Source organism: Scomber scombrus, chromosome 18 (assembly GCF_963691925.1).
Source record: "Scomber scombrus chromosome 18, fScoSco1.1, whole genome shotgun sequence".
Classification (NCBI taxonomy): domain Eukaryota; kingdom Metazoa; phylum Chordata; class Actinopteri; order Scombriformes; family Scombridae; genus Scomber; species Scomber scombrus.
Window position 1 is genome coordinate 2,317,884 of NC_084987.1, and position 20,917 is coordinate 2,338,800.

Below are 20,917 nucleotides of genomic sequence, written 5' to 3' on the forward strand. Positions count from 1 at the left end.
TTACTGCAGTACAGTTTGAGGTACTTGTACTTTACTGTAGTACAGTTTGAGGTACTTGTACTTTACTGTAGTATTTCCATGTGATGCTACTTTCTACATCTCAGAGGGAAATATTGTACTTTCTACTCCACTACATTTATTTGACAGCTTTAGTTACTTTTCAGATGCAGATTTGACACAATGGATAATATAACAAGCTTTATAAATACAACACATTGTTAAAGTGTGTAGTCGGCTCACATTTCAGATGTCTATGAGTTGTTAACAGCTCCACCAAATAGTGATTTTTCCCTCTAAACTTCTCACATGCTTTCATTTCAATAAATGTTCAAATGATCCAATATTTCAGCAAAAATCAAAGATTAGAGAAAAAGTCCAAAAACTGAAAACACATTTGTGTATCAGAACTTAGTTTGTTCTTCTTTCCTCTCCCATTAATCATCTCACCACCCCTCACATTTATCTGCTGACCCTTTGGAGGGGCCCCACCCCTAGGTTGGGAACCACTGGACTAAACTAGCTAACTGTATATAAAGTAGTGTAAACTAGCTCCACCTCCAGCAGCTACAACAGTAACATGCTGCTCTAACACTGATGCTTCACTATTAATCATCTAATGATAAACGAGTTGATTTAGATTAAAAAAAGAAAACAAAAGAAGGTTCAAGATGAAGAAGTTCAGTCTGAAGTTCTTGTTGCTGATAAAAGGCAAAGAAACACAAAAGCGCCTTCAGAGAGCAGCAACACGTCTCTGTCTTTGCTTCACTCTGAATCCTTCAGACGGTCCTCATCCCATCACCTCCAGCAGAGGTCAAAGGTCAGAGGTCAGAGCGGGAGCAGCGGAGCACAGTAACCCCAAAGAGTGGTGAGGTCAGCGAGCGCCGGCACCTTGACTCTGCTAAAACTTGAATGAAGAACACACAATAACACAAAAAACACACCAAAAACACACCAAAAACACACCAAAAACACCAAAAACACACCAAAAACACACAAAAACACACCAAAAACACACCAAAAACACACCAAAAACACACCAAAAACACACCAAAAACACCAAAAACACACCAAAAACACACCAAAAACACACCAAAACACACCAAAAACACACCAAAAACACACCAAAAACACACAAAAACACACCAAAAACACACAAAAACACACAAAAACACACCAAAAACACACAAAAACACACAAAAACACAAGAACCCACCCAGACCCAAACAGAAGCTGGTTTGGGAAAGTTTATATCACCATCACCAACCTCTGACTACAGTCTCCTCTGCTCCGCTCAGAGATACAGGACCGGTTGCCATAGCAACACTATCAGGCTGCCTCCTGGTTTCCCCCAAAAGGAGAGGAGCAGATCTACTGTCTCCACAACACCTCCACATGGTTTATAACCTCACAGAGAAGCATGGGGACGAGCGTTATCACATGTAGTTATTGGTCTGATAAAGGATCAATAATCTAATTCTGGTAGTTTGGTGATGAAATGAAATGTTTGACTGCTGCAGATGTGATTGTTGAACACATCTGTAGTTGTGTTTAAGTCTTAAATGATTGTTAAATATACTGGCAGACCAACGATAAACCATTTATGTCATTATTTAGATAACAACATGCAGCTCTTTGCACATTTTCAGGTTGGTATAAATCATGGGGTTTTATTCAAGGTAAAAATCCAAAGTGCAGTTTAATTTAAAGTGTCGTACATTAGGAGTAAAAATGCTTTAAAACACAAAGAAACACAAAGAAACACAAAGAAACACAAAGAAACACAAAGAAACACAAAGAAACACAAGGTGAAGTCAAGAGAGAAAAGATTTAAGAAGAGGAAAAATTAAAGAAGAAAAAAAATAAGACTAAAACTGATGAAACTGGAGAATAAAAGTTTAAGCAATTAATGTAAGTATATGAATAAACAGCCTCATGGTTGGTGTAATGCTTCCTGTTGGCCAGATGATGGCGCCATAAACCCTTTAATGACCAAACGTCTGATTCACTGTTAATAACTGAGCTACACATAGTTTTCATTGTGTATTTATATATATATTAAAGATGAGGCTTTATCATACAAGAGATCACTTCTGTTTAAACTTTTACATTTTTTTACTTTACTTTGTGTTGTGTGTTTCCATTTGATTATATTTTATCTATTTTTTTTCATGTGATTTTAACTCAGCATCATTGCAACTTAGAGCAACCTCAATGATTCTACAAGTTTAAATAAAGGTTTTATTTATTTATTTATTTGTTTATTTATTTGTTTGTTTGTTAGTTTATTTTTTTAATCTGTGTGTTATCGTCCCTCAGTCAGCTGTTGGTGCTGTGATTCATAACTATAAACATTGATTTTGTGTAAACCTCCAATAACTAATAACCTGCCAATAAAAATATATATATATAAAATGAAAGCAACCAGCTATAAATATAAATATAAATATAATAAAAATTAAAATTAAAATTAAAATTAAAATTAAAATTAAAATTAAAATTAAAATTAAAATTAAAATTAAAATTAAAATTAAAAATTTAATAAAAATAAAAATAAAAATAAAAATAAAAATAAAAATAAAAATAAAAATAAAAATAAAAACATAAATATAAATATAAATCGGAGGTTAAATTGAAACAACAGGAAGAAGATTTCTATCACCTGACATCACCTGAGGGGGCGGAGTCTATCTCAGGTGAGATCATGTGACTCATGGTAAATGGTAAATGGACTGTACTTATATAGCACCTTTCTAGTCTTTTCGACCACTCAAAGCGCTTTACACTACAACTCATTCACCCATTCACACACATTCATACACTGATGGCAGGAGCTACCACGCAGGGTGCCAACTTGCACATCAGGAGGAAGCTAACCAGTTAAACACATTCATACACCGTTGGCATAGCAACGGGAGCAATTAGGGGGTTAAGTGTCTTGCCCAAGGACACATGGACATGTAGACTGGAGGAGCCGGGAATCGAACCGACAATCTTCCAATTGGAGGAAGACCGCTCTACCTCCTGTGTTTTATGATCAGCTGAAGCTGTTTGAATGAAACTAAGCTGCACCAATAAAGTCTGACTGATGATTGACTGATAAATCATCACTTTTATTGTTTATGTTTAAAGTTCAGATCCATCCCTCTATTTTCATTTTGAACCTGTTGTTGTTTGTCCTGATGTGTGATTTGACCTCTGACCTTTCTGTTAGGGTCGATATCTACTTCTATTCAAACACCTTTTTCACCGTGTTTGTCGATGTTTAAGTTTCACTAGAGCTCTGAAAACTTTATATCCTGCTTGTGTTTCTAATGTCGGGGCATAAGATGACGACCAAAAGCTGTTTATAGGTCAGTGACAAATGATAATTATCAAGATTGAGCAAATTAAAAATATGTTTAAACTAGATTTAAAAGCAGCATCAGGTTTGTTACAAAGGACATTTAGTATTTTTGTTGGTTTTATATCATTTGAAATGACATTTGCACCATTTTTTACCAAAAGTAAGACTGAATGCTCCTGAACATGTCAAATGAATGAATGAATTTACTGTTTTTAAGCAAGTTGAATTATTTGGTACAAAGTTGTTATGTTACACCACTTAGACATTTTTGCCATAATCCTCTAATATATTCTCTCTAAATGGATTAAAAGCAGAAATTTGATGCTGGGTCCACAAAAGAAGAATGTGTGCAAGTTATTCATTACGTTTATTTTCACATTTAACCCTTTAAATTTAAACCTCATGGACACTGATGCACCTGTTGACTGTTTGTCACTGTGAGTTAAAGACTCAGAAGGAGGGAATGAGGATCAGATCACAGGGGAGCGAAAACATCCGTAACATGCCTGCAGACTGTCACAAAGTCCAGAGTGAGGAGTCAGATTGATGTTAATGATTCACTGCCGAGCTTTAAGTCAGCTGCTTGTTTTGGTGGAGGAACGACCTCGAGGATGTTTACAGTCAGCAGGTCAGAGCAGGTGATTGAACAGGTCAGTGCCCCCCCCCCCACCCCACCCTTATTTAACTCTATTATATAAATACATTTGACCCATTTTTTTATATTTAAGAGCTGTAAAAACACCATATATACATTTATTTTCTCTGTCTCTCTCTCTCTCTCTCTCTGTGTGTGTATGTGTGTGTATGTGTATGTGTGTATGTGTGTGCAGACTGATATACATTTTATATATATGCAAATGTATAAGTCTGTGTTTATATTTAAAAAACAACCAAAATCAGCATTAAAACATGTTGTATTTTTCATATTCTATGAAATGTTCTCCTGGACTGTAAAATAGTGATTGTTAATGTCTTTAAATCAAACAGAAGGATGAATTAAACTTTAGTTATTAACATTAATGAGTCTTGTCAAAATATATTAAAAGCAGAAATTTGAAGTTATTCATACGTTTATTTTCACATTTTAACCCATTTAAATTTAAACTAAACCAAACAACTAATTGTAATCTAAACTACATCATGTTTGCAGTCAGAGATAAACCAAGATTCACATTAAATGAGCATTTTCTCTTTCTTGTATTAGCATCAGTGTTGAGCAGTAACTGTTCCATTTAACAGCATTATGTCATTTATTACAAAATAAATGTAAGTGTAATCTACACATACTGAGAACAAATGTGTCATTAAAGAGCAGATACTGACTATATATCACATGATTGAACCACTTTAAAGCAGCTCAGTGTTTCTTCAGGAGCTGTGAAGTTATTGTCTCTTCACAGTAACACCCTGCAACTATGCATAATAGATAGAGTTCCTTCTACTACACACTGACACCTAAATTATTCAACCAGGCAGCAGAGAGACAGAGAGAGAGAGAGAGGAGAGAGAGAGAGAGAGAGAGAGAGAGAGAGAGAGAGAGAGAGAGAGAGAGAGAGAGAGGAGAGAGAGAGAGAGAGAGAGAGAGAGAGTGAGAGAGAGAGAGAGAGAGAGAGAGAGAGAGAGAGAGAGAGAGAGAGACAGAGCCTGCAGGCTGAGAGATGCATTCAGCAGACAGTCACACTCCTAAAGCACAACGCATCATTCAGATCAATGATTCTCAACCCTGCATCATCATAAAAGGAATAAGAAGCAAAACAATGCACACATTTATGTTTATTTTCTGCAGGCTGAATGAGAAGAGCACAAACACAACAGCACTTATGTTTGTTGTAATAATTATGTATATTTATAATGTTGTATTATTTCAAGATGTGCTTTAATCTTAGGTGTGTTTTTATCATCTGGAAATAGATGAACATGTATATAACATATATGTTATAGTAGTAGTAGTAGTAATAGTAGTAGTATTTGTTTACTATTTGTTTTCTTATTATATTTATTTTTCTTATTATTATTATGATCATTATTATGATTATTATTATTATTGTTATTTTTAATCATTATTAGTTTTTACATTAATCTCAGTATAAAATAAATAAGTCCTTTATTTACTAATGTGACCACGTGGTCCAAATACCTGCCAGAGAAGCAGCCAATCAGCTGAACCTTCGCCAAATACCCAATCAGAGCTATTACGTCAGCGTAACGGACAAGAAACAAAGGGGCGCGGCGTGAATATCCCACGACAACCAACGAGGGGCGGAGTTATCACCGGTTAACAGTTAAACGCGACTTAACCCCGCTCACTGGCACTGCCCCTCAACACTAAAAACGAGCGCACCAGTGAGTTCGAACGCTTCTTCCCGTCGGCCAATCAGCGCTGCTCTAAGTACTACCTCGACCAATCAGCGGCGTGCTCGTCTTTGTTATTGGTGGTGATGACATGAAAACATTGTTGTTGCTGGTGGCGAGAGAGAGAGGGAGAGAGAGAGAGAGACAGGGTGGAGCAGCAGGGGGGTGAAGGCTGAAGAGCTGTCTAGATTACTCTTATTTTATATATTATATTTTTTTGACTGTTTTTTTAAAATAGCAGCAGCCATGTCGGTGAATATGGAGGAGCTGCGACACCAAGTGATGATCAACCAGTTCGTGTTAACAGCTGGCTGCGCCGCCGACCAGGCTAAGCAGCTCCTGCAGGCGGCCCACTGGCAGTTTGAGGTGAGTGTGGACGCCAGGAGGAGGGGAAAATGTCTGGTTGTTATGGTGTTATTTAATCCTCACACTGCCCATGTGAGCTGCTTTTAAAATAACTTTCAGGTGGAGTAGTTTTTTAGGGGGTGGTGGTGGGGGGGGTGAAGCTGCTGCAGGTGCGACCATGAGGCTGCAGCAGATAGCATTAGCAGGAGGGTTAGCTTCACTGAGGACGTGGTGCTCACTGTTTACATCCTCCTCAGGATTCATCCGTGTCACTGCTAAAGCTAACTGTTGTTAGCCTAGCTGCCGGCAACATCATCCAGCTTTTATAAATAAAATAAAAAACATTAAAGGACAAGTTCATAATGTTTTTAAAGCATGACTTATAACAGGCAGAAGCCCAAAAATGAACATTAAAGCATTTATTCTCAGATAAGAAGCTTTATTGTTATTGCTCAGCGAGATACAATGAAATGTCGTTTAGCAGCTACAGTATCAGTATAAATATAAATAAATATGTATTGAAATAAAATAACAATGTAAAGTTAAAGTGCAGGTAAAAACACTGTATGGTTATTACAGTAGTGCAGATTATTGCACATGATGGACATGGATCATACTGACCATTAGATCCCTTCATAATGTTTACAATGGAAGTGATGGAGGACTAAACCCACAGTCCTCCTTCTGTGTAAATAACAAGTATTTAAAAGTTGATGTGAAGCTTTGTAATAAAGAGGTGTGTTATGATGACTAACTGTTGTGCAATAACCAGTCAGAGGAGGAAATCTTTCTAGAAACTCGGACAGGAAACGTTGTGGTTGTCAGCTGCTGCTCAGGCTCAGGATTACTACTTTTGCTTTTGGTCATTTTACAGGAGCAGATGAAGAGGTAGGACTCACTGTGCTTACAGCTAAGTGGTCTGAGATTGATCCTGGTTCAGTTATATATAGACTGATTAGGATGCATTATCCCTCCAGCTGTTCTCATATAGGTCTACCTCAGCTAACACTTATTTAAAGCTGAAATATTTACTCCATTAAAGGATGAGTTCACAGTTTGTCAAATGTGTCTTAAATGAACATTAAAGCAGTTTATCTCTCTGTAGTGATTCCTCCTGTTCATACTGACCATTAGAAGATCCCTTCATAATGTTTACAATGGAAGTGATGGAGGACTAAACCCACAGTCCTCCTTCTGTGGAAACATGGATTTAAAAGTTGATCTGAAGCTAATATGAAGCTTCAGTCGTCCAAATGAGTCAAATCTTCATCTTCTATGTTTGAACGTTACAGTGTTTTTAGTAGCAAAGTCTTTTTGTTACTATGGTTACACCACAGCTCAACAGGGAAACACTAAGAGGGAATCTGATGCTAAAAAGACTGTAAATGTGTCAGATATCACTTGATATGACTAACTCACACTGATGAAGCTCAATAGAAGCTGATCAGATACTTTATAAAGACTGGAGATGTTTTAATAGTCAGTATGAACAGGAGGAATGATTACAGAGAGGGAAACCTGACTGCTGGAAAAACTGAATTCGTCCTTTAACAGTAATTTAAAGCTGAAGTTAAATTGGCTTTCTGCTTCTCTAACTGAAGTATTTGCTTTTCTCTTCTTTTTAACACCTCAATTAAGACTGCAAACAACAATTATTTTCATCATTAAGTAATTAATTAGTGTCCTGGTTTATAAAATATAAGAAAGTGGTGAAAAATGTCAATTACTGATAAGCTGATGTCCTCAAATGTCTCAAAAATATTCAGTTTACTAAAGAAACCAGAAAATATTCACATTGAAGAAGCTGAGATCAGAGAATTTGGATTATTTTTTTTCTTCCTAAAATGATTAGTTGATTATCAAAATATAAACTAATTGATTAACTGACTTTTGCAGCTTTAATTCAAAATTCTGACATTTTCTAGACTAAACCTGAGTCGTTAAATCATTAAATAAAGAATATAATTGTTACTGTCAGCAGTCTGGATGTGAAACGGCCTCCTGGTGAGTTTAAGACTAATCACAGAATCTCGTTAAGCTCTGCGGCTGCTCGTTAGTAACGTTCATCGTGGGCGTCAAACAGCTGACGGACACCTGAAGGAGCCCGAAGTGCAGCCGGTGCTTCCAGATGGTCCCGGTCTGCAGCTCAGGGGCCGCAGCACCTGGGCCGCAGCTCAGGGGCTGCAGCACTTGGGCCGTAGCTCAGGGGCTGCAGCACCTGGGCCGCAGCACCTGGGCCGCAGCTCAGAGGCCGCAGCTCAGGGGCCGCAGCTCAGGGGCCGCAGCACCTGGGCCGCAGCTCAGAGGCCGCAGCTCAGGGGCCGCAGCACCTGGGCCGCAGCTCAGAGGCCGCAGCTCACGGGCCGTAGCTCAGGGGCCGCAGCACCTGGGCCGCAGCTCACGGGCCGTAGCTCAGGAGGCGTTGGGAGGTTCCCTCTGTCATCAGATAAGCAGCAGACACAGATTGACAGAGCTGCAGTGAGACAGGAAGTCTGGAGGTTTTATTTATTTTAGGCTTTTTGATGTCGAAGAGAAGAAGTGAAACAATTAAAGACATAGATGGAAGTTTAATCACAACTTTTAGATGACATATTCTCTGTTTCTAGTCAGGGTTAAAGGATATATCGTTATCATATCTATATCTAAATATGAACGTGCAAAAAGCAACGATATGGATGATATGTAATGTGGAGATATAAGGGATAGAAGACTAGACTCTATGTCCGCTGAATGGAGGGCAGGGTCAGTGAGAAGCTACAGGACGCTGTTATTAGCAGCTGTGGGCGAGCGAGCTAGAGAGTGAATGAAGAGAGAGAGCGCTGACAGTGAGAAAGGAGCTGAATCAGATCAATACTACGTTATTATCTGATTGTTTCACAGCCGTTACGTTCAACACACTAATACACTTACACACAAAGAGGAGAGAGAGAGAGAAGAGAGAAGAGAGAAAAGACAGAGAGAGAAGAGAGAGAGAGAGAGAGAAGACAGAGAAGAGAGAGAGAAGACAGAAAGAGAGAGAGAGGACAGAGAAGAGAGAAGACAGAGAAGAGAGAGAGAGAAGAGAGAGAAGACAGAAAGAGAGAGAGGACAGAGAAGAGAGAAGACAGAGAAGAGAGAGAGAGAAGAGAGAGAAGAGAAGAGAGAGAAGAGAGAGAAGACAGAGAGAAGAGAGAGAGAGAGAAGAGAGAGAGAGAGAGAGAGAAGACAGAGAGAGAAGACAGAGAGAGAGAGGAAAGAGAGAAGACAGAAATAAGAGACAGAGAGACAGAGAGAAGAGAGAGAGAAGAGAGAGAGAGAGAGACAGAGAGAGAAGACAGAGAGAGAAGACAGAGAGAAGAGAAGAGAGAGAGAGAGAGAGAGAGAGAGAAGACAGAGAGAGAGAGGAAAGAGAGAAGACAGAAATAAGAGACAGAGAGACAGAGAGAAGAGAGAGAGAAGAGAGAGAGAGAGAGACAGAGAGAGAAGACAGAGAGAGAGACAGAGAGAGAAGAGAGAGAGAGAGAGAGAGAAGACAGAGAGAAGAGAAGACAGAGAAGACAGAAATAAGAGACAGAGAGACAGAGAGAAGAGAGAGAGAGGACAGACTCAGAGAGGTTGAGACTCTTCATAAAAGGCAGCAAACAGCACATTCATGCTTTGATATGTGTGTCACGTTGTACGGCAGACATTCCTGCGCCTGAAGCTGCTGTTGTCAAACAACCAGAGCAGGAGAGACGGGGGAGGAGAGATGATGGGGGGAGGGGAGACGGACGGAGGGAGGGGGAGGGGGGGGGGGGAGGGAGGAAGGGAGGAAACCACTGCATTCATTGAAGTGTTGGCTAGAGAGAGGCCTCTCAGTAAAAGAGGAAATGGAAGCTACGCTGAGCTGTTAAACAAGTTCACACACCGGCTGTCACTTCCTGTTCCTGTCACTTCCTGTTCCTGTTCATAACAACACATAAAACAACTAACGTGATATCAAGATGAGGATGAAGAGAATAACTTTATATCAACTAAACAAACATAAGACATAATCAAACTATTTCTATTCTAATACCAGTTCAGGCAGGTATGATGTCACAGCTTTCATACAGGAAACGCAGCTCAAAGGGTTTTAACTGGAAATCATGCAAAGATATTCCAGTAGAGACAGATTATTAATATAGAGCTGCAGATAAATGCAAATTCTCTGATTCCAGCTTCTTAAATGTGAATATTTGTTAGTTTTTTTTAGTCTTTTATGTAAATGTAGAAGTCATAGAAACATTAAAAATGAGATTTAAGCAAAACTAAATGCTAAAAACTCATTTATACTATAAAAGATATTCTAGTAGAGACTCAGAATATTAATATAGAGCTGGAGATGTGAAGAATATGAATAAAAAAAGCTTCTTAAATATGAATATTTTCTGTTTCTTTCAGTCTTCTATGACAGTAAACTGAATATAATTTGAGTTGTGGATAAAATGAGACATTTAAAGACGTCTTTTCACCATTTTAAAAACCAAACTACAAGTTATTATTTGAGAGAGTGATGATTAGTTGCAGCTCTGATTAAAAAGCTTCATCATGTATGGAGCAACTTAGTGAAACATGTTAAATATTCTCATGTTCTGTTTGTTTTTTCTCTTTCTAAACTGAATTTCGTCAGAGAAAGACCTCATGTAGGACATATGTAATAGTTTCACACACCTAACGAGCAGATGACTGAGCCTCAGCTCGGTGCTGACGTCTCCCGCTGGAGAGAAAACAGACTCTGTAAGAATGTAAACAGCAGCGTGTCTCCGCCTCGCTGAGCAAACAAGGAAATGAGCTGGCATCTCTTCTCCTACAGTGGTTCCTCTTTATGTGTTGTTGTTATGAACACATGAAAACACTCCCTGCTTCCTGTCAGTGAGCCTGAGCCTGAAGGGAAGCTCTGACTGGAACTGTTGAGAAACTGACTCCAATTATCAGGAAAAAACACTACAAATATTTACATTTTTTACATTTCTTGGAAACAGAAAGAAACAGAAACTGGAATCAAACCTTTTTTTTTGCTTCAGAAACAAATAAAAAAACAATTGTAATCATTAAAAAAACTATCAAAGTTGTTGATTATCTTTATGTTGATCGACTTATCTATCTATCTACCTGTCTGTCTGTGTAATATTATACTTAACATGTTTGGGTTTTGGACATTTCACTATGTCAGTTCGGTAGTTAGTTCGGGAGTCAGCTGGTTAGTTAGTAAGTAGTGGTGTCACGATCTCGACCTTCGCAATCAACGGAGGAATCGAGGATGTAGCCCCCAAAGTCACGTCCCGCAGGCGAGTCAAGAGGAGAAAAAAAACAAAGACATGTTAAAAATGCAGCGAGTCATTACCTCCTCTTACCCTAACCTGCAGCTGGTAAAAACACACCATGGCAACCGCTGATAGAGGAGACACATCAACCAAACTCCAACTGGTTGTCGCAAAATGGAATCTGTGCTAAAAAGGACCCCAAAAAAAAGGGATTGAGAATCGAATCGAATTGTGACCTTAAAATCGAAATAAAATTGAATCGGGGATTTGGAGAATCGGGGGCCCCCCTATTAGTTAGTTGGTTAGTCAGTTCGGTAGTCAGTTGGTTAGTTAGTTGGTTAGTCAGTTGGTTAATTAGTTGGTTAGTCAGTTTGTTAGTCAGTTGGTTAGTCAGTTGGTTAGTCAGTTGGTTAGTTAGTTGGTTAGTCAGTTTGGTAGTCAGTTGGTTAGTCAGTTCGGTAGTCAGTTGGTTAGTCAGTTTGGTAGTTCGGTAGTCAGTTGGTTAGTCGGTTGGTTAGTCGGTTGGTTAGTCAGTTGGTTAGTCAGTTGGTTAGTCGGTTGGTTAGTCGGTTGGTTAGTCGGTTGGTTAGTCAGTTCGGTAGTTCGGTAGTTGGTTGGTTAGTCAGTTGGTTAGTCAGTTCGGTAGTCAGTTGGTTAGTCAGTTCGGTAGTTCGGTAGTTGGTTGGTTAGTCAGTTGGTTAGTCAGTTCGGTAGTCAGTTGGTTAGTCAGTTCGGTAGTCAGTTGGTTAGTCAGTTCGGTAGTTGGTTGGTTAGTCAGTTGGTTAGTCAGTTCGGTAGTCAGTTGGTTAGTCAGTTCGGTAGTCAGTTGGTTAGTCAGTTCGGTAGTTGGTTGGTTAGTCGGTTGGTTAGTCGGTTGGTTAGTCAGTTGGTTAGTCAGTTCGGTAGTCAGTTGGTTAGTCAGTTCGGTAGTCAGTTGGTTAGTCAGTTCGGTAGTTGGTTGGTTAGTCAGTTGGTTAGTCAGTTCGGTAGTCAGTTCGGTAGTTGGTTGGTTAGTCAGTTGGTTAGTTATTTAGTTGGTTAGTTATTTAGTTGGTTAGCGTTTGTCTGAGCAGTAAAAACCTCTGTGTTCTTCACGACTGGTTTCAGATCAGACCCCCGCATATTGATAGCGTCTCCATGACGCCCACAAATTAGACGTATTCTCCCGGAATCTGGAGTGAACGAGCAAGAGCGCGCACTAGAGTGACAGTGCGTGTGTGTTTGTGTGACTATAAATGCAGCGCGTGCGAGAGCAAAGCTCTGTGTTGCCGCATATTAGATCGATCGCGCGCCGCCGATGCCATCGGCCATCACGATGTTTTGCTTTGAACATCGTCGATCGTCCAAATCCTGGACATCGCCCAACCCTAGTTTTAACCTCTAACTGTGAACTGATGCTAGAGGAGGAGGAGGAGGAGGGGCTCTTCCTCTCTAGTCCTTTCCCTTCTTCTCTCCGACATGTTTTAATACTTTTTAATTTAAACATAAAAGTGCCTCTAACACTCATCCTCTTCTTCCTCCTCTCTGTGTCTCTGCAGACGGCCTTAAGCTCCTTCTTCCAGGAGGCCAACATCCCCAGTCACCACCACCAGATGGTAAGTGCATCTTCTTCCCTTATAGACAGACTGGTGTGGCTAAAGGAGGGTTAGCGCTGCTTTAGCTCCGCTGGATGAACGCACCCGCTGACCTGCTGAAGTCAGCCGGCAGCAGAGAGACAATGATGCTCCTGTTGCATGAGACCATGCAGAGAAACAACAACAGAATCACTTCATTTTAAGTTATATTAAAGGTGTAATAATACATGACATTAAACTCTTGGCTGTGTAAAGATATAGAGGAGTAATGAGCATGTGAGAGAGAGAGTGTGTCAGGGTTATTATAGTTTTTATTTTTATTTCAGTTAACTAAATAATTTTTTCACTGGTAGTTTTAGATTTAGTCTTAATGTTCGTTAACCATGATAACGTTGGCGTGCATGTGCGGAGCGTGCATGTGAGGAGCGTGCATGTGAATAGCGTGCATGTGATTTCCGACATGGCAGCGTCACAAACTCTCTCAAAACTGCAGTTAAATAATAAAACATTTAAATTAATAACTTCTTTTATGGAGCAGCTTTCATACAAGTGATGGAACTCAAAATGCTTTAAAGAGAAAAATAAAAAATACAATAAAACAGCAAATAGATAAAATTAGACATTTAGTAAAAATAAGTTTAAAAATAAGTCGATGCAGGAGAAGAGTTTGATGAGCGTCGCCTCGTCTGACAGTTTGATGTGAGTTAATAATTAATAACTTAATGCTCAAAGTGTTTTAAATCTAAAGCAATAAAACAGGAGCGAACAGCACAGGTGAAACAAACCAAACAACAACATTAAAACAAATAAGAAAAGATAAAAGTTAAATAGATTTAAAAAAAAGAAACTAAATAAAAACACAGATGAACTAAAAGCACAAACAGTTCTTAGCTTCTCAAATGTGAATATTTGCTTAGATTGCACAACAGTGGAGTTGTCACTGTTTGCTTCCTGTTTTGAGTCAGGTGTGGTGTTTACTGTTGTCATGACGACGCAGGTTTACGTAACTCAAACCGCAATCGTGATCTTTTCCCCCCAAAACACTAACCACGTGGTTTTTGTGTTTGAATCTAAAACATCGTTGGTGTTCATCGCTTCGGACACTAGATGACGTAAAACGTAACGTAAACATAACGTAAACATAACGTCGTTTTTTTAGATTTATTCTGTTTTATTTGTAACAAACTCAGATCAGACTTTATTTCATCACCATCACATTAACTGTGTGTGTGTGTGTGTGTGTGTGTTAAATGTTTAATCTGTAACTATAATTACAGCTCATAAAGAAGAGACACACACACACACACACACACACACACACACACACACACACACACACACACACACACACACACACACACACACACACACACTTACTTATGTAACCCTGTTTCTTCACCATGCTGGTTGGCTCTTCCTGCACCGCTGAACATACAGGAACAGCTGCCAACATCTGCAGCAGTGTGTTCCTCTTCCTCCTCCTGCTCCTCCTTCTCCTCCTGCTGCTCCTCCTCCTCCTTCTTCTCTTCCTGCTCCTCCTCCTCCTCCTGCTCCTCTTCTTCATTCTCCTCCTCCTCCTCTTGCTGCTCCTCCTCCTCTTCCTCCTGCTCCTCCTCCTCTTCCTCCTGCTCCTCCTCTTCTTCCTCCTCCTGCTCCTCTTCCTCCTCCTCCACATCTTCCTCTTCCTCCTCCTCCTCCTCCTGCTGTGGTAGTGATGGTGTACGTGCCTGTTGGCTGTTCGGGGAGGAGCGAGTCGTTGGAGGAAATGTGTGTGTGAGAGGTTTGTTATTATTTTGGGTGCAGCGTCGTGACATCACAGTGTGTGTGGAGGAGTAGAGAGAGACGGAGCAACCAGACACTCGAGGAAAAGGAGGAGGAGGAGGAGGAGGAGGAGGAGGAGGAGGAGGAGGAGGAGGAGGAGGAGGAGGAGGAGGAGGAGGGGCGGCGGCATCAGCTGCCAGGTGGCTATTTCCACCTCCTCCTCCTCCTCCTCCTCCTCCTCTTCTTCCTGCAGTTGGAGGCCGTCATGCTGCTGTGTTGAGAACATTTAATAACAAAAAAACTCTGCTACTAACAAATAGATTGTTTTGTTTTGTTTCTTTCTTTTTAAATCAATCAAACTTTATATATTCAAAACAAACAAAGAAAAATCATTAAAAACAGGAAACGTTTCATAACTCTGAAGAATCTGCAGTGATGAAACATCAGAGAGGATTAACATGTAAAAATACATCAAATAAAAATAGCTAATAAAAGATTAATAGGAAAGAATAAAATAAAGTCACATCACACAGTAAAGTGAGTAAAACAGACATAAAAGGAGGGAATGAACAGAAAATAGAAAAAAAAGATTAATAAATAAATAAAAATTCAATTGAAAGCCAAATAAAAAAGGTTAGGTTTTAAGTTTGCTTTTAAACATATGGAGACTCTCTGCTGCCTTTTAAACACATTTTATTTATGAGAATTTAACTTTTACATGACGACAAGAACAAATGAAAATAAAGCTGCCTGTCGCTCCTCTTCGCTGTTTTATGGCAAACAACAACAAAAAAAACCCCCAAAATTCATCAATTCTATCACATATAACGGAAGCAAAAGATCTCGACTACTTTTCATCATTGAGGTTTAAAATGACACTGAGTGACTTTGAAGTTGGTCGGATTAAATCTCTCGGAGGAGCTCGTTAATGTACGAAATGTGGTGGAAATGGTGCCAAGATTGAAAATTCGAATCAATAGCCGACTTCCTGTTGGAGTTAGGGTTAGGGTCCCAGAGACTTTATTGTGCGTCATCATGTGATACACACGCATACCGAATTTCATTGGTCTACGTCACTCTGGAGCGAGGGGCTTAAATTATGAATGAAAAACTAAGTTAACATAGATTAAAAAGACAGTGAAGTGGCCCTTTAAAGGATCACTGAGCCTCTGTGAGTGTGTGTTGTGTATTTCTGTACACACACACACACACACACACACACACACACACACACACACACACACACACACACACACACACACACTCTGTACTTCATTATTATTATTTTCATACTTTACTGTTTAGTGTTTCTGGGCATTGACCTTTTTAGACGGTGGGAGTGTTTCTGTCAGCCAATCACAGCGCAGGATGAGAACATGTGACTCTGTGTAAATGACAAAGAATCTGTTTGTCCGTTGTTTGGGTACGTTTCCTCAACTGTGTGTGTGTGTGTGTGTGTGTGTGTGTGTGTGTGTGTGTGTGTGTGTGTGTGTGTGTGTGTGTGTGTGTGTGTGTGTGTGTGTGTGTGTGTGTGTGTGTGTGTGTGTGTGTGTGTGTGTGTGTGTGTGTGTGTGTGTGTGTGTACGTACAACAAGCAGCCAGCGTAGTAACAGGAAACAGTTGTGATGGAAACACTGAGCAGCTGACATGATGCTGTTTTCATCACACAGCAGATACGTGTGTGTGTGTATATGTATGTAAATATGGGTGTGCATTTATCTGTGTGTCTGTGTGTGTGTGTATTATATATGTGTATTTATTTGTGTGTGTGTATTATATATGTGTATTTATCTGTGTGTGTGTATTATATCAATCAATCTTTATTTATAAAGCTCCAAATCACAACAAAGTCATCTCAAGGCACATAGAGCAGGTCTAAACCCAACTCTTCAAGTTTAATTGAAAGAGACCCAACATTCCCATAATGTGTGTGTATGTTATAAATATGTGTGTGTGTGTGTGTGTGTGTGTGTGTGTGTGTGTGTGTGTGTGTGTGTGTGTGTGTGTGTGTGTGTGTGTGTGTGTGTGTGTGTGTGTGTGTGTGTGTGTGTGTGTGGTCTGTGATAGGCTACTGATGGGAACACATTCCAGACTCAGGACCAGTTAATTTCAGAGTAAAGGCAGATTTTTGGGTCAGTGGTTCAGGTTAAGTCTCCATGAGAGAATGTAAGTCTGTGTATGTCCCCAAAAGGGACGTGTGTGTGTGTGTGTGTGTGTGTGTGTGTGTGTGTGTGTGTGTGTGTGTGTGTGTGTGTGTGTGTGTGTGTGTGTGTGTGTGTGTGTGTGTGTGTGTGTGTGTGTGTGTGTGTGTGTGTGTGTGTGTGTGTTCTGGTTTATGACTCAAAGTAGGGCTGCGAGTTTGGACGTGTCTCACGGTTAAAGGTCCAGCAGTTGTTTTGAAGCTTCATGTAACAAACACATGTGATTCCTGTCTGTGTGTGTGTGTGTGTGTGTGTGTGTGTGTAGTTAGTCATAGGCTACTTATGGGGACAAATTCCAGACTTACGTCCAGTTAATTGGAGACTAAAGTCGTGTCTCCAAATGAGAAAAGTCAGATTTTTGGGTCAGTGGTTCAGGTTAGGATCAGCCTCCAGGTAATGTCCCCAAAAGTGACGATGACCTGGTGTGTGTGTGTGTGTGTGTGTGTATATATGTGTGTGTGTGTGAACCAGAAGTGAGCTCTGAATAAACCGGCCCTCCCTTTTGGCCTCCTGCTGCACAGCTGAGAGGCCCCCTCCTCTATTTCTGGCTGCTACCTGATCCTATGTGTGTGTGTGTGTGTGTGTGTGTGTGTGTGTGTGTGTGTGTGTGTGTGTGTGTGTGTGTGTGTGTGTGTGTGTGTGTGTGTGTGTGTGTGTGTGTGTGTGTGTGTGTCCGCCGGCAGCACTTTTAGAATTACACTTTAATTGATGTTCTCGCTGAAGACTTTTGGCATTTAGCAGCGTGTCGCTCAGAGCCCCCCCCCCCCCCCCCCCCCCCCCCCCCCCTCCTCAGGTCGAGCTCTGCCCTAGACATGAACTCTCTGCCCCTCACATGTGTTTTTAAATCGAAAAACAACTCGTCACCTTTCTGAAGCTTCCTGTAAAGCCCATAAACACTTCCTGTGAGTCAAACTGAAGCTGAAACAATCAATGAACTGATCGACATCCTGATTGATTAATATAAACCATCAAACACTCGTCACTTCCTGCTTTCCTTTCTTTTGACAAACAATAAAACCAACATGTTTACTACATTTAAACTTCCTCTTTAAAATCCCATCGTCCAATCAGCAGCGTCGTAGCTCGTTGATCAAATCAGTCAAACTACAAACGTTATGAAGCATCAAATAACCCAACAGGTAGTGTTCCCCATTAGAGAGGAGCAATAAACCCATTTTATATCCATAACCTGATATTTATTTAAAACCTGTAATGTGATGATAAGGAATAAATGTCTTTTCCTGCTTTTAAACTTCTATTATCTGATTTTATCCACATTACTGATGATTATTTATCAAACATTTCATCGTGTAAATGTTCAGTGAAAGCATCGACAGTCATCTCTACATTATCGTTGTGATATCGGTATCGAGATATTTGGTCTAAAATTTCGTGATATTTGATTTTGTCCATATCGCCCGGCTGTGACCCCCGTATGAGGACGCAGGCTGGCGGGAGGAAATGAATCAATAATAATCTGTCTTTATAATAATCTTTCATTAACCTCCTCTTCTTCCTCCTCCTCTTCCTCCCACAGATGTGTACTCCCAGGAACACCCCCGCCACGCCGCCCAACTTCCCCGACGCCATCACCATGTTCTCCAAGCTGCGTGCGTCCGACTCCGGCGGCCCCTCCCCGATGTCGATGGCGTGCTCCCCGCCGGCCCCTTCCTCTTCCTCCTCCTCTTCCTCCTTCGGCTCCTTCTGGGCTTCCTCGCCGCCCAGCCACCAGCCGGCGTGGCTCCCCCCGTCGTCTCCCACCGGCCACCACATGCACCATCACTTCCACCACCACCACCACCACCTGCAGCAGGCGCCCACGTGGCCCCCCGGCTCCCAGCCCAGCGCCGCCCAGCAGACCCCCGTCGTGTCGGCGCTGCACGGCCAGAGATGAGACGGCCAAGCGTAGCCAAATGGATCTGTGTGTGTGTGTGTGTGTGTGTGAGGGGGGGGGGGGCGGCGGGGGGAACTGGGGGGACTGCTGTTTTTCTTCTTCTCTTGTTTTTCTAAAGACGAGCAAGTTTGGCTTCACAGGCGACTCTTTCTCCTCTCTGTCTTCATCACTGAGGAGGAAGAGTGATGAAGCCCACAGACTCTGAGGGAGGGGGGTGGGAGGGGAGGGGGGGACTTTTTCTTCATCATCAATGCAAGCCCAGGACCCGACAGAGCACTTACTTTAGGATAGGAGCCATGTGATCTGTTGAAGTCTTTTATTTTTTCTTCTTCTCCTGCAGATAAGTCGGCAATAACCAGCAGACACAAAGAACTCAGACCTCACAGGTTCAGATAATGCTTCCACACGTATGTTCTGTGTGTGTGTGTGTGTGTGTGTGAGAGAGAGTGTGTGTGGGGAAGAGGAGGGATGAAGAGGAGGAAGAGGAGGAGGGGGGCGTTCAGGTGACATAATGGATGAACTGTAAAGTGATCGTTGAGTTTTGCAATAAGTTGATAATGAAAATAATTATTTGATGACGGAGAGCCGGCGCAGCTTTGTTTGTTTTTGTTTGTTTTTTTCCTCACCTGACTTTTGGCGGGAAAACGATGACATCATGTTGACTCGATGTCGTTAAAGGAAACGTTTTTTTTTTGGGGGGGGGGGGGTGGAACTGCTCGTTAGGTTTCATACTGAGCGTTAAATCAGCCTCCAGATCTGCACACAGACTGTCGTGGTGTTACGGGGACTTTGTTTAGCGACGTCCTTGTTGCCAGGCAACCGATCAAGACTCCAACGCTTTGTTGTTGTTGTTGTTGTTTTTGCACGTTTAACCCTTTACATGCTGTTCACGGTCCAATCTGACCCAGAGATGTAGAAACTCCTCATGTGACTCACAGGACAGAATAATAATAATAATAATAATAATAATAATAAAAAGCAGCTGATTAACATTTTTATATATGCAAAAGTACAAATTTGACCAGTTTGTATTCAAAAAAAAATAAAAATAAAAATCAGCGTTTTAAGTTAAGTTTGTTCTCCTGGATCATAAAGTAGTGATTGTAAATGTCCTTTAATCAATCAGAAGGATCAATTAAACATTTATTAATGAATGAATGAGTGTAGAGATGAATAATGAGTCAGATTATGAACAGCATGTAAAGGGTTAATTAGTGAGATTAATACAGTTAAAGGTGCATCAGCGTGTCGGCCAATGAGAGACGAGAAGCTGAGGTGCTGAAATGCTTCCTCATAGTTTCTGTTTCAACTTTAAAACCTTCAAATAATTTTGAGTCATTTAAAATAAACAACTTTAAATTTTCTAAAACTGATAATGTAGCAGTTGATGGATATTATGGGATGTGAGCGGCTGATGACTCGGTAAGGAAGCAGAACGAGAGTCTTTCCCTATAAAGAAAAAAAAAAGTTGAGTTGAAAAGTTTTTCCTTTTAATTGTAGTTTATTTAGTTTTATTGATCGATCGCTGGTGCGGCTGGTTTGTTCAGGCTGATGTTCGGTTACCATGACGACGACACACACACACACACACACATACATACATGTTAAACTGTGTGAGCGGGAGAGAGAGAGGAGCTCTGAATGTAACTCAGACCGGATCGGGGGGGGGGGGTGATCCCCCCCCGATCCCAAATCAGCCGCAGATCATCTTCATCATTTTCATAATTTTCATCATCATCATCATCAGAAGGTTTTAATATCCGTCGGCTCAGTTTCACATTTTTCACTTTTTATTGTTCATTTACATTTTTTTTTATAAATTATATCCTCTGTGTGTGTGTGTGTGTGTGTGTGTGTGAGAGGGTGTGTGTGTTAGTGTGTGAGAGGGTGTGTGTGTTAGTGAGAGTTTGTGTGTGTGTGTTAGTGAGTGTGTGTTAGTGAGTGTGTGTATTACAGTGTATGTGTGTGTTAGTGTATATGTGTGAGTGTTTGTGTGTGTATATGAATGTGTGTGTGTGTTAGTGAGTGTGTGTGTTAGTGAGTGTGTGTGTTAGTGAGTGTGTGTGTTAGTGAGTGTGTTAGTGTGTGTTTGTGTGTGTATATGAATGTGTGTGTGTGTGTGTTAGTGAGTGTGTGTGTGTGTGTTAGTGAGTGTGTATATGTGTGTGTGTGATATTTTGCTG

At 40.7% G+C, this 20,917-nt stretch overlaps 1 protein-coding gene across 1 annotated transcript; it reads left to right on the forward strand.

The window, feature by feature from the left end:
* Window positions 1–5,838: 5,838 nt before the first annotated feature.
* ubald2 (UBA-like domain containing 2) lies at window positions 5,839–20,391 on the forward strand. The gene is made up of 3 exons (XM_062438201.1): window positions 5,839–6,061; window positions 12,843–12,899; window positions 18,378–20,391. Exons 1-3 carry the CDS (start codon window positions 5,942–5,944, stop codon window positions 18,732–18,734), a joined length of 534 nt encoding a protein of 177 aa, XP_062294185.1. The 5' UTR covers window positions 5,839–5,941; the 3' UTR covers window positions 18,735–20,391.
* Window positions 20,392–20,917: the final 526 nt, after the last annotated feature.

What these genes read in the sequence shown, in the direction of transcription:
- ubald2 (XM_062438201.1), top strand. Translation starts at nt 5,942, where the DNA reads ATGTCGGTGAATATGGAGGAGCTGCGACACCAAGTGATGATCAACCAG. An exon ending in CGGCCCACTGGCAGTTTGAG is followed by an intron (nt 6,062 to 12,842) that starts GTGAGTGTGGAC and finishes GTGTCTCTGCAG; the next exon opens with ACGGCCTTAAGCTCCTTCTT. An exon ending in CCAGTCACCACCACCAGATG is followed by an intron (nt 12,900 to 18,377) that starts GTAAGTGCATCT and finishes TTCCTCCCACAG; the next exon opens with ATGTGTACTCCCAGGAACAC.